The sequence below is a fragment of the Hippocampus guttulatus genome, chromosome 15 (assembly GCF_054856545.1).
Source record: "Hippocampus guttulatus isolate MCC_2025c chromosome 15, RoL_Hgut_1.0, whole genome shotgun sequence".
In the NCBI taxonomy this organism is placed as follows: domain Eukaryota; kingdom Metazoa; phylum Chordata; class Actinopteri; order Syngnathiformes; family Syngnathidae; genus Hippocampus; species Hippocampus guttulatus.
In genome coordinates, this window is record NC_141275.1 from 9,222,472 (window position 1) to 9,246,518 (window position 24,047).

Consider the following 24,047-nt stretch of genomic DNA (forward strand, 5'->3'; position numbering starts at 1 on the left):
AAGATTTTTCTCTCAAAAGCACACATGCGACCAAAGGAGGGTAGTGGTGAGTCAAAGTACAGTTGTATCCACCGAAACTCACGTACGATGAAGTTGTCAATTTAAATAATCATAATCTCGCCACAATGTACAATAAATACATTATTCGTTTATTCTTAACATAAGTACAGTGTTATCATGAGTTTACTGTTTAGTATGTTAAAACAGACAGCGCTTCAACTCTTTGTGACGTTTGGATGGCGGGACAAATGCAAATCAGCGGATGTTGCGTGTACAGTTTCCCGCGGTTTTGTCTTATGAGTTTGGGTTCGCTCGTTTCGTAGGTGCTCATACTCTTCCGGTCACACGATGCTGTTGTTCACTTAGCAAAACAACCAACCTAACGGGCACTGCAGTTATTTAATATTAGTATTAGTTGGGCAGTGGTTTCGGGTGATATACAAATGACATTACTGACATAAAAAGATAAAATGTGTTTTTATACAACTACGTGGGCACGTAGTAGTCTCACGAAACGGCGTTTTATACACAACGTGCATTCCCGTGATTAAAATCGAGCACGCTAAATATTGGTTTCCTTAAATCATCCATGTTTTGTGTTGTTGAAACACACCCTCTGGATTTGGGATTTAAATTCAGTATTCAAAAATTAATAACAATCTGATTGTTCAATTTGACATTCTTCAAGACTTGCCGCATCTGCTTGTTTGTTAGCGGGATACAAGGATGCCACCTAAGAGGCGTAGTGCCGGCATGACCCAAAACAAAGAGACGAAAAAGAGACCTGAAAGTTCCTCTCCGGACTTTAAAACGAGCACGGAGTTATCGGTTAAAAAGTAAGCCACCTCAATTCCATTTAACTGACACTTTAACACATGTTTAGTTCATGAACACACTTGTTTCACGTCATGTTAAGACTGTTGTTGACAAACTAACCACTTCAGCTAGCTAGGTCCTTTTATAATCGGATGCTACGTTCACAGTAAACATACATTGGGTACAACAGCACAAACCTCTAAGACCAGTGCGGGAGTTTTTACATAGGTACTCCTCTTTACTTAGTTTTACCCTATTAGAAAAGTATTAATTCAACAAAATGTGTTTAATGTAATTGCGCTTCATCTTGTTGGTAATTTGTTCGAGCAACATTTTTTGATACTTTCACCAAGACAATAACGTTTCTTGACGTTGACATACTTGGTGTGGATATAATTCGTATGTTATTTATTGATTTGTGTGTGTTTTTGTTTGTCCGTCCTCATTGTCTAGGCACAGAGACAAGGATGCCGACTTCGTTGCTCTATGCACGAGCCTTCATGTGTCCGATCTGGTTTGTGACCGTACTTGGAAGATGTACAAAGGTCTCCAGGAGTCCCTGGATGAATTTGCTGTACGTATGGCATTGTCATTCAACCCGAGGTCATTTATCACCACTCCCTTTGTTTGTGAGTCTTAACTGGTTTGAGTGGGGTGACAGATGGTTTAAATCTGTTTGATGATGATATTGGAAAGGCTGGTCAAGGTGTAGGCTAGTTTAATGAAGTTGATTGATTGATTAATTCAGTGCTTTATTGGAACATAGAAACAGAACAAAAAAGACGTGTGTACAATTGAAAACCAAAAAAGGCCAGCAAATTACATCCTTTGGTCTGTTCAAAAGTAATAGCAGGAAATAAAAAACTGAAAGCGTCTCGTTATAAAAAGTGTTAAGAGTTAGACACACTTTGTTTTAACCACTCAGTTCTATTCTAGAGAGATGGTGGTCATTGAAATAATTCCTCAGTGATTTCAAAGGTTTTTAACTTTTCAAACATCTCACTTTAGGAGGATCAAAAAAGGTTGTGGGCTGCATCTTTGTTTGCAGTCGTGACTGACATGGATGCTGCTTCCTTCACTGTAACTCAGGTCCTAAAAGCAGTCTCTATGAAGTAAGTAGTCATGTCTCATTATGTTACTGCAGTACCTGCATATAAGCCGTTTTGATTGGACGTCTAGCTGACATGAGTCTGCTCAACTAAGTATTGTATTTGGCAACGGACTGTTTATTGGACCCATATTTATGAAACCTACTCACTGCACTTGAAATGTTTGTATTATTGTTACACTGCAGTTCACTGATACTTGTTTCTAAATTCAGTATTTGCCTCTCCTCTCTAATGTGAAGAACTGAATCTTTGATATGGATATGTCAATGAAGTTAAGAAGTCTGTTTAGGTTGCTGCTCATATATGTTTTAATTTTTTTTCTTCTCCAAATCTTTTTAGTGTAAAGCAGTTTCTGGCTTTGGTTCGGAAGTTGGACATTAACTTGGACACAATAAGCACCAAGGTCAATTCAGCGCTGACACGCTTGGAGAACAAATATGATGTGACCCTGGCTCTTTACCAGAGGTTTGAGAAGTGAGTAAACACACATGCCGGTGCAGTTAAAGAGGCCGAATTTGAAGTCGAAATTTTTTTTCCAATGTAATCATGTTTTTTGTTTCAGGACATGCAAAAAGATCTTTGCTGAGGTCGCCGAGTCAAAGTAAGTTGAGCACTTTCCTGCTTGGCTTAAAAGTTGCATGTTGAGGCATTATTCATTGTCTGGTTTTCCAGGGAAACTGAGATCACCCCGACCTGCTGGACGATGTTTCTTTTGGCCAAAGGTTAGTTAAGTTTTTAAAAACACGAATCACGACCAGGGTAAGCTGTAAATACATTTGTTGAAATTATTTCCCTTTTGCTCTCGGTTCTTCTTCTCAGTCGTCCTTCCTTTTTGGTTTCAGTGTCTGGATTGGAATGTTGTGGTCGTGATACTTGCATTTCTGTTGCCTAACGGTGGATCGCTTATATTGTGGTTATGATTCTCATGCAGGAAAGGCCTTGCAGATGGAGGATGACCTGGTCATATCGTTTCAGTTGCTGCTGTGCACGTTCGAGTTATTCATCAAGAGATGCCCTCCTGATATGCTCCAGCCTCTTTACCGTAAGCCACCGTTCTCATTGGTGAACACGGAAAAATATGACACTTACAATGTCATGGTATCGGGTTGTAAATTGTTGCACTCACTTGAGTGGTGCTGAGTTAGTTATGTTTTAAATGTACAATAAATACGGTATTGGTATTTATGTGTGACAAAGGTAATTGTACACTTCTGTGAGGCCGTTAGCATTTGACTGCTTTGACCTCACGTCAAACAAAATGGTAAAAAATGAATTGAAATGCGTCTTTTGGGACACTCTGTATATATGTAGGTTTCTAGATTTATTGATGCCAAAAAAAATATTGTTTGATGACATTGAATTTTGTGAATACGTTCCAGTTTGTCAGTTGGGCTGTGCAGCAACATTGACAGTCTGCAACTCGTTTCCACTCGGCAGCCACTGAACAAAATCACGTCTTTATTGATTTTCTCAGAATCAGCCATCAGCAAAGTCCAGATCCCCGTCACCCGAACGTCACGTCGCAACCAAAACAACGCCAAAGCGCGCCCTGTGGAGCCAGAGGTGGACATGCAGCTTCTTGAAACCTTGTGCAAGGAGAATCAATGCAATGTGGATGAGGTCTGTGTCGCTCTTGTCTTGTGCTCTGCACTTGATAAACATATTGAATATCGATGTGCCCTGTTCTTCTTCGTGCTAATTGCATTTGTAGGTTAAAAATGTCTATCAGACCAGTTTCTCCGCCTTCCTGGTGTCTCTGGATCTTCTCAAAGCTCCCGGACTTCCTCAGGTACGCCTTGTGAATGTTGTTACAACAAGGACTGTTTAGCCTTATTGTGCCCATACTGTTTACATTAGTTCTCACTTCCTGGTGCCTGCTCAGTTGTTGAACGTTGTGCATTATTACAGTGAAATAGATATTTTATGCTGATAGCACGCCACGATTTGCTGACAAGCGGTATTTTATATTTGATGCGTCCGAAGCACACCAGTACAGTATTTACTGTATCTTAGTGCAGCCGCCGGCGAATAAACAATTTCTGTGTGAAACGTATTCAAGCGACTTAGGTTACCCGCTGCAATTATTGCAATAAAATATATCGAAAAATATGTTGTTTTATTTTTATATTCAATATCATCCTCAACCCATAGCTTTACTTCTCCCCGCAGGCCAGTAGCATCAACCAGCAGTATGAAGAGCACTACCTCAAGAGTCGAGACATTGACGCGCGACTGTTCTTGGACGGTGACGAGACACTTGTTGCGCCCAAAGTGGATCCGTAAGGATTTTGAAATCCAAACTAGCTCCTGGTGTAATGGGAATTAAGGAAAACAAAACATTCATTCATACATCCTCCCTCCAGGGTACAAGTGGAGAGAACGCCCAAGAAGAACATGCTGGAAGAAGATGCCATACCCATCCATCAGACTCCAATCAGGTGAGCACCACATACAGTAGGCGTTGTGGTCATGTAAATTAGAACAAACGGGATCTGTTAGGTGTGCTTCAGATCATAAATCAGCTTTTTTTTTTTTTTTTTTTTTTTGGGCGCGGGGTGAAATGTCAGAACTCACATGTGCACCCCTCACTGAAACAAATAATCACTACACTTAAAATATATTTTTAACGATTGTTATTGGTGTGGGAGAAAAAAACTGTTAAAAATGCAAATAAAATGTCCCTTCTGCGAGTAGATGCCCAAGCAATCTCTGCAATTTATTAAATGAACATACCCAGCCTGACTGTATATGAAGGGAAGGTTAGTCATAGATTAATATATGCTTCATGCATATACTGTATTAAGTTTTTTAAATAAAATTTTGCCTGTTTGTTTTTTTCTCATCAGAGCCGCGATGAACTCCATTCAGCAGTTGAGGGGAGATCTCATTTCTCGTGGCGACCGGCCGTCCACCAACTTAGTGACCTATTTCAAGGCGGGTTTCCCCAAATGTTTGCCGTACTTAAAATAGCGGCTGATGTCCCTGTGTGACTTTCTGCTTCTTTTTTTTTTGTTATCAGAACTGTACCGTGGACCCAACTCGGGACGTCCTGAAGCGCTTGGAGACAATGGGAACAAAATTCAGCCAAAGGTTTGCGGAGGCAGTTGGCCCGAGCTGCATCACTCTCGGAAAGCAGGTATAAAGTCATAGTCAAGTCGACACTGAGCAACGTTTGTGCCAAGTATTGTGCCTAAAGTTTTTTGTTGTTGTTGTTGTTGTTTTTTTAACCAGAGGTTTACACTTGGTGTCAAACTGTACTACAAAGTCATGGAGGCGATGCTAAAATCGGTACAGTATTTGAGTCAAGTCCCCCCCCCCCCCCCCCCCCCCAGAAGTGCCATTTAGCAATTGTTTTGGTTTTGTTGATAAATTTGGATTCAGAAGATGAATATTAGATCATGAATCCTGTTTAACTGAATGACACTTGAACTGATGCTACTTTCTCTCGCCCCCTCCAGGAAGAGAAACGACTTTCTGTGCAAAATTTCAGGTACTGTTGATTTGAAATGTTGTAATCATGGGTTCATTTCTACTTCAGCTGATTTTTAGAAATCTTGAATTCCTTTTTCACGTTGTGATATTTGGTGAAGCATTCTTGGCTTTAATTCACTTGCAATCCATTTCAGTAAACTCCTCAATGACGGAACATTCCACACATCACTCTTGGCTTGTGCACTGGAGGTTGTCATGGCAACATACGGAGGTATGTATTTAAACATTATAGTTTTAAAATGGACTCTATCAAGATCACGTTCGTCTGGAATCTGGGCATATCCTAACATTGGTTGGCTTCTCATTATTAGAGAGCAGTTTTAAGACCGGGGGATACAATAATGGCCGTTGTGGTGGCATTCCTGGCGAAGCGGACCTGTGCTTTCCGTGGATACTGGATGTTTTGAACCTCAGCGCTTTTGACTTTTACAAAGTCATCGAGAGTTTTATCAAAGCAGATTTGACTCTGAGCAAAGACATCGTCAAGCATCTTGAGACCTGCGAGAACCTCATCATGGAACGGATCGCATGGAAGACGGTCAGTGGGATTTAACAACTCACATACAAACATAAAAGAGCAACGGTGAAAGTCAATTTTAGTCTCATGCATGTTTTTATGTAGGTGATTCCAGAGAGTACTTGACATTTTGTTTGCTGAACTGTTCAGGATAAAAGAAGTCACTGGACATTTGCTCAAATCTGTGCAAATGGGTGTCGTTAGGCTTGTGTCACCTGCTCGGCTTTGCTATACTGGCATGTTGTGATTGGCTTATTTTGAACATCAAGATGGATTGAGTTGCTTGATATTTTGTAGCTTTCTTGCCGATGGTATTATCCATGCATCAATTTTCAGCGTCAGTAGGGCCAAGGATTACGGTATGTGGAGCGTATTACCACCAAGAGGTGGTGCACCCGGGCTGGTAGTCAAATTATTCGCAAGGCAAATATTAACTAGCAGTGATAAAATTCATACGCATGTAGTCTGAATTTAAAGTCTTGAATTGACCTAACATGTTTCAGGAATAAATTCCACACCAGCACAGAGAACATCCAGAAGCTCAGAATTGTGAGGCAGACGTGCTGCCCTGATCTTACCTAATTGAGAAAATGAGATATTGATATATTTTGCCTCATTAGCAATCCTATTCCTTTTTCATCTACTCTCGCATGAGCAATCGACAAATGTGCTTATTTATTTTTTTCATTCTTGAATATTTTTTGTTGCTGACAAAGGGCTGCTCAACACGTCAGCCCATTTATCAGTAATATAAATGTGAACATTTTACTCCCGTTGAGTAACTATAGTTGATGCATCTGAGGCAGTGGACAAAGTGGTTCCAGCATTGAAGTGGTGTCATTGATAGAGGTCGACACAGAACCAGTCAAAAAGTGAAATGTGCTTTTCCCATATCAGTGGCTCCCGCTGCTTCTTGCGCCAGGAACCTCCCTGTACAGAAAGCGACTGGAGAAGTAATAGATGAGCGGGTTCAGGCAGCAGTTGAAGCTGGCCACTGACAACACCACTGGGTGCGCAACCTTTGTCACCTTGGCCAGGCCGCAGCTGGGCAGCACCCCCACGTGCGTGAGCGTGTAGCCCAGCAAATTGACGTGATAGGGGATAAAACAGATCATGAAGACCCCCAGCACCCAGTAAATAAGGGTGAGAGTGTACCGGCGACCACGGCGGGGGCCGCGTCTTGCCTGCCGCAGAGTACTCAGCATCCGGCAATAGCTGTAGAGTAGGATGGCTGTGGGCAGCAGAAACGAGGTCATCACCACACCCAGGGCTGCTAGTATGATTCTGCGGTGGCGCTGTGACGTCGGGTCCAGCAAGCAGGGCTGGTCCCGGCGGGCCGCCGCATAGCGCAACGCAGGCAGACTCACGCTAAGCCCCAGCACCAAAAACCAAATCGCCCCACTCAAGAGCCGCGCGTTGCGCTCCCTGCGTCGTGATGACGCAAAAGGACGCACAACAGCCAAGTAGCGGTCGACAGCGATGCACACCAGGAAGAAAATACCCCCATACAGACTGATGTATTTGAGTGTGAAAGTGAACTGGCAGTATGCCGCACCAGGACTCCAAGCATCTTCCAACTTTGAGGACAGAGCGCGGGCCTTTTGACGGTAGTAGTAAATTCGTAGCGGCAGCGAGACGATGAAAAACAAGTCAGCTGTCGAGAGGTTGACCAAGTAGATGGCCGTGCTGTTCATGGCGCAGCGAGAGCCGCTGCACAGTCTGCGTAGAGCCAGGCTGTTAGTGGCCAAGCCCAGTAGGAAGATGATGCTGTAGGTCACCTGGTAGAACAGGAAGCGGTAGCTTGTGTCCACGGTGCAGCTGGACCAAGATGCGCTTTGATTGGCAGACGGCGATGGCTCAGTTATGTTCCACACCTCCATGACTCGAGATGCCGTAAACCCCTACGTCTCTTTCTGTCGGAAATGAGGTCGTTTTACGAGAACATAAAATGGAAGCTGGAACATGTTCATGGGCTTCTGGTGGAGCAATCAAATTAGTGGCAGATGGAAACTTCATAAAGTGGTGGACAACTGGCTTCATTAAGTGTACATTGACAGAGGCCATCTAAACACACAGCAGTCCTTAAGTAGTGGGTTGACCCCCGACACCCCCTGAGGATTTTAAAGTTATTCTTCGTTGCCAGATGATTATATATATATATATATATATATAGTAATCATTGTTATGCAACTGTGTACTTGAATCAATTTCATCGACAAATGATGATTATTCATAGTTACGGCAGAGTTAGAGGGGCGCTAAATGTTTTCTTCTTCCTGGGGAGAGACATAAATCATTGAGAAGCACTGCACAGGGGATTTAAATAACATCTTAGGCCAAATTTAAATGACACAAAAGTTTTTACCCAAGCTGCCTTTAAATGTACATGACACAACCTAAACGAGTTGTGTATATAGACCCCAACCGATTTGTTAGAACATCTTGGGGTTCCTTCCAGGATGTTTTGTTTTATTTATTTTATTTTTTTTTAACATAACAAAATACTCCCTGAAATTTGGTTCATTTGTCGCAAATTAGATTTTTTCGTTTCGCAAATGTTTTTATTGAGCTAATGAAGTGCAAAAATGAGTGTACACCAATGATAGAGTAGCAAAGTTAAATTGTACGCAATTCTTATTTTAAACATCATAATACGCGATCTTCATTTCGTGAATGGATAGCATTGAAAGTGATCAGGATCTCACTCACCAGCATGTTTGACACGATACCAATGTCGTTTTTCTTCTTAGCTGGTGATCAGCAGCACGAGGCAGTTAGGATGCTGTAGCACAACACATCCACGCTGGCATGTTCTCTCGCTTCTCCCTCAAGCCTGACATTGTTCTTTTCGCGTTACATTTTGGTCACCTGAACCTTGAGTAGGCAACCAATCACATTGTTTGAGGTCGACCTCATAACGAAACTGTGACCAACATTCAAAATGAAATGCAAATTGAGGACGCCCGTTTATGGCTGCTTGTTAAAAACTAAGTGTGGTTAACCATTAACTTAATTTGTCCACCAACTGAGTTGCTCTCAAGTAGGTGTGTTACTTTGAATCATAAATAGGTACTAATGGTTATGAAAATACTGTAATGTACATTTGTGTACATCATATATTTAAGATGTCTTTACACTCGATGAAATAGTAGTAAACCTGATTATATGCGTCATCTTCTTTGTGACAAAAAAAGTAGCAGCGCTATGTATTTTTTGCACATTGTCAAAGAAACACCAACAAATGTACTCAAAACAACTAAGCCATTGCTGAGCCGTGTTTTTGCTTTGACTCGTCTGCAAAAAAACTGAAACACGAGATGGTGGCTGCTAGTGCAACTTGCTTCATAACAGGCAGCCGTTTGGCAAATAATAAACGGTTCTTCAAAAAGCGTTTTATTGCGATCAAAGTAAACATCAAGCGTGTGTATTTGAATCTAAATGGAGGCGCAACACATGAAGACAGACAATATGCTCACAGGGATCAATACATTATCCTCGATGAAAAGCAACTCTTATTGCATCTTAGTCATGGTGACCGTCTGTTTTACACCGCCACCTTGTGACCAAGGTGCAGTGTACAGACCAGAAGGAGTGACACAATGATGTCATCATGATACACCAACTAGTGGCAGGGTTTTGAAAATGTTGTTGTTGTTTTTTAATTTAAAAAAAATATATATATAGTTTTCAGCCCTTTGCCAATGGTCTTTTGTTTCATTACCTCTGAATAGGTTAAACGACTTCTATTCCTCTTTGATAGGAATAATTCCATATTCCACTCAGTCGTATGGGACGTTGTTTTAATTCTGGGTTGCAATCCTGCGAGTCTGACGTAAACTTTGGTGAAAGAATTCAACACGTTTCTCGCAGCGTGTTGTTGCTTGCATGCTGATGTTTTACAGGTAGTGAAGCATTTCCCCCGTGTTGGGGCAGACCCTCGGGCAAAGCTTCCTGACAGGAATGTTGTAACGCTCAGTCTTGCAAGCAAGGACAACTATTTCGCATGCACTCAGAGCTACACCCTGTCCCCTTGTCCTGATTTCACTTTTGTCAGTTTCCAGTTAGATTGATTCCCCAGAGTTGAATAAATCTTCAATTTGTAATTTATTAGCTATTCGGGATTCTTCATTTGACCTGGCACACGTTCCAATTGTGATATATCGGATCGATAAAAGCAAAGCGCCCAAAGTTTGCTTTGTGATAGATTTTGTTTCACTTAAGTTGTTCAGTTCAGAGCCAGTGTAATGTTAAAAGGTTGCCTAGTCGTTGGGTTTTGTTAATCATTGACCACACCCGAAAGCTGTTTGAGTCATTGTGCCTTTGTGGCATAAGCCAGTCAGAATATTGTCAGTGGTGACGTAATTAAATGTATGACTCAGTTGTGTCGATTTATAGTTTGGTTACACAGCAGCGACTGATCCATTTAAAAAAAAAAGCCACACCACATTTAGTTCTTTATCAAGCAAAGTCCAGCCCTTAACTGCTTTATTTAGTACTTTTGGAATGAAGCGGTCTGAGGGTGTAGCGCTCCATAAAGTGCCTGAAAGCCTTCCGGGACCTCAAGTACATAGAACTGACATCAAGAAAGTAAAAGAAAAGTACATCAAAACAACTCTAATACTGGTTTCAGCACAGAAAGAAAAAAATAACAGCCCTACATTTCATGTGCAGAAAAATTCTACTTGTCACTTGCGCACAGTGTCACAAGTCAGTCAAAGTACAGCATAAAATTCTGTTTGTCTCGACACCATGACACGATTATTGATACCCTCCAATGTCCTCCTTTTTATGTGCTGAATAAGCGTCAGCGTCTTGATTCCCACTCATTCGTGTCCGTTCAGTGTCTTTTGCTCTTGCTGTTTCAGTTGCGAGTCCTTGTATTTTTCACCAAGTGTCTGTTCATGAGTTCTCAAGGCGTCACATTGTGGATTTGTCTTAAGAGTTAGAACCCTTTGTGTCCATGAACCTGGTTTTCAGAGACCTCAAGGCCAGACGAGGTGTAGAATTTGGGGTGCTCTGGGTGCTGTCCCCTTGCAACCTGTCGAGAAGCTTGACGCCGTTGTGCCACGCAGCGGACTTGCGTTTGAAGGAGCTCTTAATGGTCTCCGAAGTGAAGTAATAAACAACGGGATCGAAACAGCAGTTGGTCACGGCGATGCACAGTGAAATCGGGTAGATGGTTCTCACCACATATTCCACGTGGCACCCTTTGAGGACTTTAGTCCGGACCAAAGAGTAGAACATGAGATTCACGTTGTAGGGGATGAAACAGAAGCAGAAGATGAGCAGATGCACGATGATCATCCTCAAAACTTTTGCCTTATTGATGCTGCCTCCGCGGCTGATGGTCTGCGGTTTCTTCAAAGTCTGTAGCACCCTCACGGAGCAAAAAATATTGACCATCAGTGGGATCACAAAGCCCACCGTCTCGATAAACATCACCACCTTGGACAGCTCTGACTTCCACTGGTCACTGGAGTAGTTTTCAAAGCAGTAGTTGGACGAAGAGTTGACATTTTTGGGTGACGTGGTGTCCAGAAGGAACCCGGTGGGGATACTCCCAGAAAGAACGAGCACCCACACCGTAACACAGGCCAGTTTGGCGTTCCGCTTGGTCCGAATTTTTTGAGAGCGGAATGGGTGCACGATGGCCAGGAAGCGATCCACGCTGATGCAGGTGAGGAAGAAGATGCTGCCGTACATGTTGGTGTAGAAAAGGGCCACGGAAATCTTGCACAGCTCGCTGCCAAACATCCATTCCCCTTTAATGAAGTAGACGATCCGAAAAGGCAGGCTGAGGACAAAGAGAGAGTCCGACACCACCAGGTTCATCATGTACGTGGTGGTTTCATTCCTCAGCTTCAGCGTACACCCAAAAATGTAGACGGCCATGAGGTTGAAGAGGAATCCGAAGACAAACACCAGGCTGAAAACGGTGCTGTACAGAGGGTACTTGAAGTCGTCGCTCTTGTTGCACTTCATGGAAGTGTGCGCGGCGCTCAGTGTACTGTTATACATCTTTAAATCCAGCTGGTGAGTCTGTAATATTTACAGTGTGGAGAAGGTGTCCTGTGCCAGTCGAAAAAAAAAACCCGTTTAACCACCAGTCCGTAACCGTCCATTTGTTTACATTTGCCTAGGGAGAGACAAAAAAAAAAAGGCCCCAAAATGATGAAGAACCTTCCTCAATACCTTTTGCTGGATCCAAACGTATTCATCCTAGCACGTTGTATAATATTCGCCGATAGTGGGAAGCTCTCAGTCTGATCACTTTTGTTCTTCAGTTGATTTTTCGTTCCCGTTTCTTAAGTCACACATGGCAGTCTGTCCTCAGCTGTACAAAACATGAAGTGATCCCCCTCCGTTTTTTTGTCGTTGTTACTGTATCAGGTCTGTGTTTCCTGGAACCAGCCTACTTGGTCTGAAGGTCTTTTACAAGCTGCGAGCGAGCGTGTCAGATAATCCAAGACAAAAGAAAAGGGAGGAGCCGAAAGCTCGGGCCAAAGCCTTCCCACTTCGACTGTTGTTGCACTTACCTTCATTTTCAATATTAGTGTAGGAAGTTGTTATGCCACGATATGTGGATTTCCTTTTTATTGGCTGCTCTATGTGTGCGTTATATTCTCTGAAGCTGGTTGACCTCACTGCTGACAAGAATGTTTATGATCTTTTTTTTTTTTAGAATATATATCACTTCGGTTTTATAAAAAGTCAACACCGGGCTTTGCTAGCGAACCAAATGTCAGTGAAGACTGCAGCTGGGTTTGTCAAATGCCATTGGCTCGGCAGGATGTGGTCAGGCTGCAAAAGAAGCGCGCACAAGTTGCAGGCCTAAAAGAGCAAACTGGGCTTGGCTCACACGACATTCCAAGTGAGAAAGCACAAAGTGAAATACTACGATATCGCACCGATGAAAAGTAAACCAGTATACTGTGCAGGTACGGTAAAAGTGCCTTTTGGTTATTTATTTTTATTTTTTTAAAAAGGGCTGTCTGTGAAGGCAACTATCGTTGGAATGTCTTTTTTTTTTTATTGGTGTTTTCTTAATTTTTCTCACATCTCACAGGATTCCCCTCTCTTCGAGCTGTTGAAGCAGGAGCACGAGGGCGGCGCAGTGGAACAAGCGGAGGCGCCCGCTAGTTTCAATCAGCCCTTGCAACACAACCACACAGCTGCTGACCTGTGAGTCTGCCAGCCTGCTGGGTGCCAACACTTCAATGTTGCAAAAGCGCCATGAATCAGAATCACCAATTTCATAAGCGAGGCTCTCTGTGTACACACTTGGAAATATGATTAATTACGCGGATAGCAAGACAGCTAAATTTGAGTCGGATAAGCTACACGGTGGTGATTTGCGTGCGCGTACCTATTGAAATGTCTGAGGGAAATCTTGGTCACCTTGCATTTTCAACATCTTTTACACTGCAATTTTTTTTCTTTTGTGCCAGCTATCTGTCCCCCGTTCGCCCGTGTCTTCGCATCGTGCCTCCCGAGTCCCCCGCCACACCCGGCGCTCAAGCTGCCGCTCCAGCACCGAGCCAGCCCGCCCCCCAAGCCACGGGCCAGAATGTTCGGCACCTGAAGTCCAACTCACTCAGCCTCTTCTATAAAAAATGTATGATTCAATACTGAAACTTTATTTTTCCGTGTAAATCTACTTGGAAGAAATACATCATCAACCATCATTTTAAGGGAAATTCAATACACAGGTTGCGAGGTTTACAATGTTTTTTAGTTTTTTTTAATAAGAAAAGCAATTAAATTGATGAAAGATGAAAATGAAATAAAATACAACTATCAAGATGAAAAATGCCAATCAGAATATTGGTAGTCAGAGATGCTTTTGTGCTCCAAATGTAGGTGCATGTACTTGTGGCACACATCTAACATTCGACTGTAGTTTCTGCCTACAGCACGCCGAGTGGTGTGGTTGGCGTTTACTTCCTGATTTTTAAACAATATTAAATATTTATCAGGTATCGCTCACGCTATATATTATTGCCCAGCCCTACGCTAATTGCTGCATTTTGCTGTTCTTTGCTGCAAGTTAGCAGGTGACAGGATCGTCTGTGATTTTTTATTTATTTTTTGGCGGGTGGGCATTTATCCACTTATGTCAAGTTCAGCCACGTCATTTAATATGCGTCCGGCCCGAATTCTTACAGAGCCACCGATGTTCATTCGGTTCCGTCCTTGCAGTGTACCGCCTGGCCTACACCAGGCTGAAGATGCTCTGCTCCTATCTGCTGTCCCCCTATCCGGAGCTGGAGCCCATCATTTGGACCCTCTTCCAGCACACTCTGCAGCACAAGTACGAGCTGATGAGAGATCGCCACCTCGACCAGGTAGCCTGACGAGTTTATCTTGTGTGTTAATATTTTCACCCACTCAGGATCTCCCTCCACATGTTCTCTTCTAGTTAATGATGTCAGCCATGTATGCCATATGCAAAGTGAAGAGTGTGGATCTGCGCTTCAAGGCCATCGTGTCGTCGTACAAGAACATGCCCAACACCAACCAGGAGGTGACGATTTCTTTCAACGAGCCTCATATTTAATCGCCCACCCTCCTGCTTTCCCCCCAGGCTTCACAACATGTCTGTTTATGTCCAGACTTTCAAGCATGTGCTGATCGCAGAAGATCACTACGACTCCATCATCGTCTTCTACAATCAAGTGTTCATGCAGAGGCTGAAAACCAACATCCTACAATATGCATCCACAAGAGTAAGGCAAAATACCCAAATATTGTGCTACGTACGTTTCCACCAAGTGATAACGTTCCATTCAGTTTGCTTTGTAGTGGGTTTTTTTTTCATAGTTTCAATCATCAAACGTTAAACATGCTTCATGTATTACACTCAAAGATGGATTTGTCACAATTCCAGCAACATATTAACTCATTCACTCCCAAAGATGTTTTTAAACGTCTTTTCAGACTTGGTCCAGAATTGGCTGGTACTGGATGAGTTAAAGCGAATATGGATTTCATAACAAGGGATGCCCTCGTCCAATAATCCAAAGCTATAAATGTCTTGTCAAATGTTGCTGCAATAGCTTAAATTGATTGGTTGCATTTAACAAGGTCAATTTATTGTTCTTCAAGTTTCTACATATTGATATGGTATGCCGGTTGTTTTTATTTCCCCCTCCAGCCGCCTACTCTCTCTCCGATCCCACAAATCCCACGCAGCCCTTATAAATTTCCTAGTTCCCCTCTGCGTGTGCCCGGAAGCAGCAACGTGTACATCTCGCCGATGAAGAGCTCCCGCTCCCCGGGCATCATGACTCCTCGCAGCAGGTCAGCGCCTCACAGTGGCTCCGCAACAATGTCTGTGTCTGCTTGACTGAACTTGTTTGTCTCTCTGCAGAATGCTGATTTCCATCGGTGAATCATTTGGGGTATGCTCCTTTGTTTTCTTTTCCACAATGCATATTTTGCAACTTTCTCGATGAATAATTGTAATATCGTTCTTTTTTTTTTTTTCTTCTCCATGTTACTTTGACATGTGTAGACGCCTAATCGCTTCCAGAAGATCAACCAGATGGTCAGCAGCGGCGATCGCTCTTTGAAGAGAACCTCAGATTATGGAGGCACCCCCAAAATTCTGAAGAGGTTACGATTTGATGTTGATGGGCAAGATGAGCCCGATGGCAGGTTGGTGAAAAATCCCCTTGTGTGACATTGAGAGGAAATGACATCCCAAAATATTTTTTGATGCATTTTGATGCAATTCTTTTTTTGTGCATTTTTTTTTCTTTCAATAGCAAATCCGATGGAGATTCAACACTGATCCAGAGGCTCCACGATTTAAGTATGCAAGTAACTACTACTCTGTTGGTGTTCACGCCATCAAATTCAACATGGATCATTCATAAATGAGTCAAAATGCACCGCTCAGTTGACTGCCCCGCTAACACCCGTTTACTTTTCTATCCAGCCTCCGCCCGTAGTCGCATGCAGGAACAGAAGATGAAGGAAGATGCGGAATCCCGAAAGGAGCACCATTAAGAATCTACTGAGCTGTCCCCCGCGCTCTTGGTCACAATGTGAACTCTCATTTTTTAGTGTGTTTTTAGTTTTTATTTAACATTTCTTTAAGGAATAATTTGTGAATATCAGGCTTGGGGATAACCAAATGACAATTGTTTTTTTGTTTGTTTGTTTGTTCGTTTACAGTTAGAATATGTGCCTCTTTTATTTGCGTTTGAAATATCACTCGAAACATTACTAAGACACAGTGCTAACTTGTCTTTTGAGCAACCTTTTTTGGCAAGATGTAGATTTTTCACAATGTTATTTTGAAATGGTTCAATCATGATGCAACATTTGTTAAATCAGGATACAGTGGATATAAAAAAAGTCTATGCGCATATTCAGATGTCAGGTTTTTGTAATATTAAAAAAAAACAAGAAAATCAGGAAGAAAATCGAAATTTTGTACACATTTATGTGGCCTATAACCTTTCCAATTCAATTAGAAATTTTCACATTTAAACACTCAACTGGGATTAGCACAAAACTGCCACTGTTTCAACTTTAAACAGTAGAGTTTCAATCCAAGTACCTTGGGTACTTTCTATCCGCTGTGTCTATTGAGATGAGGTTTCAGTAACACGATAAACGCACAGATTTTTGCGTTTGAATCTTTTTTTTTATTGAGAATTTGCAGAGCTCAATGATTATTTTTGTGGGGGTATTTGGGCACAAATACAAAACATCAGGTTTGCTCATCATCCACATGTCTGCATTTTAATTGTCTTTTGTGGATGGAAGGACCTCTTGAGCCTATTTGAAAAATATAGCTATAAAAAAAATTGTGTTGGGTGACTGAGCATCCAAGTTGTTTTTTCCTAGGTTTTGCATGATGCTAAAAATCCGACCGTTCTTTACCATTATTTATCAGAGATTTAAAGTCAAACGTAGCTTTTATTTTATGTTTTCGCTTTTATTAAGCAACTTCTTGAAATGGTTCTAAATATTGCCTTTAAAGTCGTTATTTGTTTCAGGGTTTTTGCACCACTTTTCACCCTTCACTTCCCTTGAGCTCATCCTTGCCCTTCAGTTGTTATCTAGCACATCACAAAGTAAAGTACTTGATCTTGTTTGCTGTCAAACAGCTGTGCCATACCACGGCCAGATTTAAGTGTTTATATTTCACGACAAACCAATAAAACACAACCGCTTGGGGAAAGGAAACTGAAATTGGTACAGTATCTCTAAATGAAAACTTCCTTGACTCACACGCAAGAAGCATCAATACAGGTTTTCGTTTTAGGCAGTCTATAGCACCCCCTACTGGTATAACTCATGAAGCCCAGCTGAATGAGTAGAATAATACACTAAAGATTGGGTTTGTTTCAAGCACGAATATACTGTAGCCAGCAAGCAAGCTAACATAATGCTGGAGTCTTGGAAGCAGGCTGATTCACACCACGAATTGACTATGTATCACTGTGGAAGACAACATCATGTGGTTAATAAGCAAAGCAAGCACCAAAATGTTAACAATAGTCCAGATGTGAACGTCAACGATCTTTATAAATACATCTTCCTTGTTTTTGCACTCTCTTGAACTCCCTCCAGTTCCTCCGGGAATGATGACATCTGCCGCCTGTACAGTAACAACCACCTTAATTGATACCCAGACTCTGTTTTCAATGCAGGAGGCCACAGAAACACTTGGAGCAGGTTACATTTTAATTGGCTGGATCCCCATGGGGAACTGATGGAAGTGTAGGTTCCTTACAGAGTGCTTCACATGATCACGGAACGCCAAAGTGCTTGCTTGGCTTGTCCCTTCCATCTGTTTGGATTGCGTGGAACAGGATAATCGCACCCAAGTTCGTTCCTGTCTGTTTGTGTGTGTGTGTGTGTGTGTGTTTATCAGGGATGCAAAACCTCACGGTGAGTAGTCCTATGTATTATTAGACTTGTGTAAAAATATTTTTCTGTTTCATTGTTAAGGGACGGTCTCCGGTTTCCTCACGCATTTTTTTCCCCCCCAAATTATTCTAATTTGTGCCTTGGCTCACAAAAGGAGACATTAGTTTACGTTGATCACTGGTCTTTACTATTACCTCTTAATGCCTTTTGGCTGTCTGGCAACCAGGCCAGGGTGTCCTTCACTTCCTGACCGGTCAACTGAGACTCCAGGGTTCACCCTTCCATCTAATGAGTACAAGCGGTATTGCGAGTTAATTGCTTGATAAATATTTTGGTTTATTGCATCCACCATTCATATGGTAAAAATCCACAAGTGAACCACTGAAAGCAGTTCTAATGTACCTGTACTGTGTCTCAGCCGGATCAATGGCGCGTGATCATGAACAAGAAAATGCAGTTCCCGCCAGAGCTCATCGGCGCCATCCAGGAAGGGAAAATCGAGCTGGTCTGCAGTCTGCTCAAAACCGGCGATGGGATCGTCCGCCAGCTGGACGACTCTGAAGATCGCCTTTGGAGGGAGGCCCTCAACCTGTCCATCCGCCTGGGAAGTGACTGCGTCATGGACGCGCTCCTCCACGGGGTCAAGTTTGATTTCCGTCAGATTCACGAAGCCCTGCTCGTCGCCGTGGACACCAACCAGCCGCGAGTGGTCAAGCTCCTGCTGGACCGCCTGGATCAGGAGAAAGGAAACAAGATGGACGTGCGCTCCTTCTCTCAAGCGATCTTCGACCGCTCCATTGACAACTCGCAGTTTGCCCCCGGCGTGACCCCGCTGACCCTGGCGTGCCAGAAAGATTTGTACGACATCGTCGCCATGCTCACCCAAAAGGGTCACGTCATCCCGTGGCCGCACAAGATATCCTGCGCCTGCCTGGAGTGCCGCAACGGGCGTCAGTACGACCTGCTCAAGTTCTCCCTGTCCCGCATCAACACCTACCGCGGCATCGCCAGCCGCGCCTACCTCTCCATCACTTCTGACGACGCCATGCTCAGCGCTTTCAGTCTCAGCAGAGAGCTCCGCAAACTCTCTCGTAACGAGCCGGAGTTCAAGGTCGGTGCTTGTTTTTCCCCCAATGTCGTTTCTTGCCTCTTAGCAACATGATGGACTAGTGGTTAGAATATCTGCCTCGCAAGTCTGAGGCCGGCTCGAGTCCTGCTTCGATCAACATCTGTGCTCCTTTTCCCCATGCAGCCTCAGTATTTGGGCTTGGAGGAGCTCTGTCAAGAGTTTGCCGTGGAGTTGCTGGGTATGTGTCGCAACCAGAGTGAGGTGACCACCATTCTCAACAGCTGCGGAGACGAGAGCCAAGAGGCTTTGGACGAGCAGGCCTTCGAGGAGGGCATCCCAAACCTGTCAAGACTTCGCCTCGCCGTCAACTACAACCAGAAGCAGGTGACTGAAGATGTCGTGATGAGACGGGGAAGACTCGGATCAGTCTCACGCGCCTTCATCCATCATTTCGCCGTACGTGTTGTGTGCATGGGTGCATTTGTGCAGTTTGTCGCCCACCCCATCTGCCAACAAGTTCTGTCTTCAATCTGGTGTGGCAACCTGGCGGGTTGGAGAGGTAGCAGGACAGCTTGGAAGCTCTTTGTCTCTGTTGGGATCTTTTTCACAATGCCCTTCCTCTGCCTCGCCTACTGGATTGCGCCAAAGTCAAAGGTCAGCAAAAGTCAGCTCTCGATTCAAAAAAAATTTTTTTGGGGCTGGGGGCAGCTGTGGTCCTTCAAATGTTGACTCTCCGCCTCAGGTGGGAAAGATACTAAGGACGCCTGTAATCAAGTTCCTTCTTCACTCCGCCTCCTACCTGTGGTTCCTCATAACGTTACTCGGTGAATCGATCACCATGGAGATGTATCGGGACAAGTTTGCGGCGCGGCAACAGAACATCCTGCACAGCTCCTTCCACATGGTTTGGGTGGTCGGTGGGTGCACGCTCTCATCGCCGTCAACGGCTCTCAAGTCGTACTTGAGCCAAGAGGTGCTTTTGTCTCTTCAGGTTTCTTTTGGTATGAGTGCAAGGAAGTGTGGATCGAGGGCCTGAGGAGTTACTTCCTGGATTGGTGGAACTGCTTAGACATGATGGTGCTCAGCATGTACTTGGCCTCCTTCGCCTTACGTGTGCTCATCATGCTCAAGGGTCATTTCCTCTGTCTTGACAGTAATGGCTCGGCCGAGTGCGTCTACTTCAACCAGACGGGTTGGGAAAACAAACGGGGTTGTCGCCTCATCTGGTAAAAGTGGCTCTCGCTAATATGGTTCTTTCTGTGCGGCAGTGCGTGCCGACTGGCATCAGGAGGACCCGCAGCTGATCGCGGAGGTCCTGTTCGCAGTGACGAGCATGATGAGCTTCACCAGGCTGGCCTACATTCTCCCGGCGCACGAGTCCCTCGGAACGCTCCAGATATCCATTGGCAAGATGATCGATGACATGATGAGGTGACCGCGCGCGCTCTTTGCGATGCCCTTTGCGCGAACGAATCCGTCTTCATAGTTTCGGCGTCATCTTTGTTGCGGCTTTTAGATTCATGTTCATACTCATGATCATCGGAACGGCCTTCCTATGCGGTATCAACAATGTCTACGTCCCTTATGTCATCTCTCCGCATCTTGGCAGGTGAGCAGTGTAAGCTTCACCAGGTTTGAATAATTTCTGTAGGAATAAAGGTTTTTGTCGAGTTAGGTCTGACAGCAGTTTTAAAATAAATCATTTTAGGCCAGCACGAACTCACCCTCTTAATTTCTAAAATGCTAGCTTGCCGTTTGCAGATATTGATAGTACTGTGAGTTTTTCTTAAATTGTTAATTATTATCATTTTATGTTTGAACATTTCAGTATTGTCTTGATGTTGAAGTTACCTAAATTATATTCTCTTTGATAATTTCTGAAACATGTTTATGTTGAGAGCGTCTGATTGGCTGAAGGAAACAGGAAGTGTTTTAGTAGCGGAAGAAGGAGTTGGGCTTTTTTTTTCTTGTCAATAAAACTGTATTCAAAGGATTCCATCTCTCCTTTTGCCGTTCGTAAAGTAGAGCTATACACTAAAAACAACGAACCTCTCAACTTACAGTATTGACCTACTGGGGGGTGCACAAACAAGTTTTCACGTAGCTGGAAGATGAGTCCAGTTGTAATAACTTACGAAGTCTTACAAGAGATAATCAGTGACATTTTGCTTATCTGGGAAGCTGTGGAGAAAAAAAATGACATACTAATAAAATACTGACGGCAATTTTGTGATCAGCTTGCCAATTTAATTTTAATCGGCATAAAAATCTAAATTATTCCTCCGGGTCTATTGAGCACTTGAACTGAGACAAAGATTTTCTTGTCCTGAGATTTGTTTCTCGTTGATCTTCATTTGGGTTTTTCGTTGCAGGTTTAATGAGACCTTTCACTTTCTTTTCTGGACCATGTTCGGTGTGGCCAACCAGGACTACGTGGACATGCCGCAGTTTGTACTGGCTGAATTTGTTGGACGGATTCTGTACGGCATCTTCACGCTTCTCATTGTCATCGTCTTACTCAACATGCTTATTGCAATGATCACCAACTCCTTTCAGAAAATCGAGGTTAGAGGACCCCGAATGGGAACAAACGCTAAAGAATTGCGGTTGGATGGATTTCGATCCAAAAGTAGCAACACTCTTACGTTAGCGTGCGATTTTAGGACGATGCAGATGTGGAGTGGAAGTTTGCCAGGTCCAAGCTGTATCTCAGTTACTTCAGAGAGGGACTCACCATACCTGTCCCGTTCAACATCATCCCATCACCCAAAGCTTTCTTTTACACATTAAGGTGAGCAAAAGCACATCCCACTAAGGAAGTTGACCGTTTTTTTCCTCCATCTGTTTTAATCTGTTTTTTTGAACTCCTTTATCAGGCGCATCTTTCAGCGTATCTGCTGTTGCATAAACTGCGATTCTGCGAAATACCCACCAATTGCTTCTTTGGTAAGATTTCATATTACAAAACAAATAAAAATGAGCGTGTATTATTTTTTTCCTTATATGCGCTACGCATATAATTAGAACTATGTATTTGTGGTCTCCAACAAAAAAAGGGCTCAGAGGACAGCCAGGTTCCGTACCGCCAGCAGGTGATCAGAGCTCTGGTGCAGCGCTACATCGAGTCGGCTCGCAGGGAGTTTGAAGAGACCAAGAGGAAAGGTAACGCATGGAATTCATTGACAGTCCGGCCACTGTTTCTTACTCATTGGTCACGGCAAAGAAATGCAAAGCATTCAGTTTTACGGTGCACGCTGCTCGACAGCCATACGCTTAGGTTTTGATCTTATTTTTCAATGCTAATCATTGAGTGCGCCCCCTATGAAAAAAAAAAAGCTTTTTAAAATGCATTTATCACTGAATAGAAAAAAACCCCATCAGATTTTTCACAACCTCTTGTTAAATATGTGAGTGTTTTTCCATCTGAAATTTAGCTTTGCTGCACTTGATGTTTCCTACATTACCAGCACTTGTCAGAATATTTACATTTTTGTCCGTATACATTTTAATTGCAAACACTGGCCCACATTTATGAAAGTACTTTCTCTCTCTTATTGATTCTGACGGAAACTCAAGATACTCCAAATCCCTTGGGGTGTACTCATTCATTTACTGTATGTTGAGGGCATAAACGTTGTCCAAGGTCTGTCAGAAATGTTCCAGGACTCGTGTCATTGAAATATATATATTTCAAATCCCAAATACAAATGAAAACTTTTCCCCTTCAAATAATTTGCATTCATGTGATGCTTTCCCCATCAGATATTGGTAATCGCGTCACTGAGCTGAGCAAAGCCATCCTGAGGATGCACAATGACCTGAAAGTGGTCCACCAGCATTTGCTCGATGAGGGACACCCCGCGGGTGATCCGTCGTCCAAGGGCAGCTCGTCTTTCCTCGGCAAATACATCATCGGCGCCAAAAACAATTTCAGAGGCTTTAACAGCCAGCCGGATGAGAAAACTATGTCCCGTGACGTAACGGTGCATCACAAGGCGGAAGAGGAGGATGAAATAAAAGGCCAAGCGGATGTGAAGGAGTCAGACGGGCATCACTGGGGCCAGTGTGAAGAGGCGAGATCAAGGCCGGTGTCGCACGGAGATTTAATGAAGATGGAGGAGGGTAGAGTTCAACTGGAAAAAGAGCAGCTCGACACTAACATAAGTGACAAGCCAGAGGAGATCGCCGCGGGGGCACATTTAAATCCAGAAGAAGAAAATGCGATACTTTCTGATAGCACTAAAGGAGTTCAAAAAGTCATCAACGAGGAGGCTGACACAGAGAACATGGTTAATCCGTTTAAAGATATCGAGCTAGAAGAAAAGAAAGTGGAGGCCAGATGGATGAAAGGGCGACAGTTTGAGCCGAATAACCGCAAAGGATGTGATGACGGTGAGAATCCTTTGAGTCAGACGACAATACCGTCACCATCTGGTAGCAGCAGTTCCGGGGACACAGGATTTGGTTCCGAAGATGGGGAGGCATCCATTGATGAGATCGGCGGCAAGACAGTCGTTGAGTAAGATATTTGGCACTTGTTCATATCCATTTCATTTCAGTCCATAAACAAATGTTTAGGTAATAAACAGATATTTGAACTCAAATGGTGGAGCAAAACATGTAGACAGACAATAATGCTCATGGGCATTTCGTTTCTATCCTCTGTGACAAACGGCTAATATTCCTGCAAGTTACAAAGGAGTTTAGACTGACTCCATGGATGTCTGCTTCTCTGTATTATCCTGGGCGGCACGGTGGGTGCCTGGTGAGCATGTCTGTCTCACAGTGCAGAGGTGCAGGGTTTGATTCCGACTCCCGCCTGCCTATGTGGAGTTTGCATGTTCTCCCCCTTGTCTGTGTGGGTTTCCTATGTCTTATTTGCTTTTGAGTTTCTAGAAAAGTGCTGTATCAAACTCATGTATTATTATTGACATTTCTCAAGACAATTAAATTGAGTTTTACAAAATGCCTACTGTTTCGTTTCATTAACAAGGACACACATGTTTGTTCGGCAGGCGGACCCGTAATGCCAAAGGGTAACGGTGCAGGTCTCAGCTTGCTTAACACGTTCTGCTCCCACAAGGTCGCCTTTGTTAATTTATCACCTGAAGCATGTCCCTATGGCACATCGCATCCAAACTCCACCGGTGGAAAACAT

At 43.4% G+C, this 24,047-nt stretch overlaps 3 protein-coding genes across 3 annotated transcripts; 2 read left to right on the plus strand and 1 right to left on the minus strand.

Annotated features, from left to right (window-relative positions):
* The first annotated feature begins 583 nt into the window (after nucleotides 1-583).
* Nucleotides 584-17,133, plus strand: rb1 (retinoblastoma 1). The gene is made up of 27 exons (XM_086131045.1): nucleotides 584-836; nucleotides 1,270-1,390; nucleotides 1,825-1,928; nucleotides 2,265-2,399; nucleotides 2,488-2,526; nucleotides 2,598-2,647; nucleotides 2,857-2,967; nucleotides 3,400-3,545; nucleotides 3,637-3,714; nucleotides 4,095-4,204; nucleotides 4,289-4,363; nucleotides 4,772-4,859; nucleotides 4,945-5,061; nucleotides 5,157-5,213; nucleotides 5,384-5,415; nucleotides 5,552-5,628; nucleotides 5,729-5,955; nucleotides 13,001-13,116; nucleotides 13,383-13,549; nucleotides 14,134-14,279; nucleotides 14,354-14,458; nucleotides 14,547-14,660; nucleotides 15,089-15,234; nucleotides 15,305-15,335; nucleotides 15,449-15,591; nucleotides 15,702-15,748; nucleotides 15,875-17,133. Exons 1-27 carry the CDS (start codon nucleotides 727-729, stop codon nucleotides 15,943-15,945), a joined length of 2,763 nt encoding a protein of 920 aa, XP_085987171.1. The 5' UTR covers nucleotides 584-726; the 3' UTR covers nucleotides 15,946-17,133.
* Nucleotides 10,381-12,389, minus strand: LOC147193723 (lysophosphatidic acid receptor 6-like). Its single transcript, XM_086131046.1, has one exon. The coding sequence runs from the start codon at nucleotides 11,950-11,952 to the stop codon at nucleotides 10,870-10,872; it is 1,083 nt and encodes a 360-aa protein (XP_085987172.1). The 5' UTR covers nucleotides 11,953-12,389; the 3' UTR covers nucleotides 10,381-10,869.
* Nucleotides 17,134-17,930: 797 nt separating the features above from the next.
* LOC147193724 (short transient receptor potential channel 2-like) lies at nucleotides 17,931-23,789 on the plus strand. The gene is made up of 12 exons (XM_086131017.1): nucleotides 17,931-18,931; nucleotides 19,073-19,273; nucleotides 19,379-19,543; nucleotides 19,632-19,806; nucleotides 19,881-20,081; nucleotides 20,158-20,320; nucleotides 20,406-20,498; nucleotides 21,262-21,454; nucleotides 21,553-21,680; nucleotides 21,766-21,835; nucleotides 21,946-22,051; nucleotides 22,652-23,789. The coding sequence occupies exons 1-12, from the start codon at nucleotides 18,260-18,262 to the stop codon at nucleotides 23,410-23,412; spliced, it is 2,928 nt and encodes a 975-aa protein (XP_085987143.1). The 5' UTR covers nucleotides 17,931-18,259; the 3' UTR covers nucleotides 23,413-23,789.
* Nucleotides 23,790-24,047: the final 258 nt, after the last annotated feature.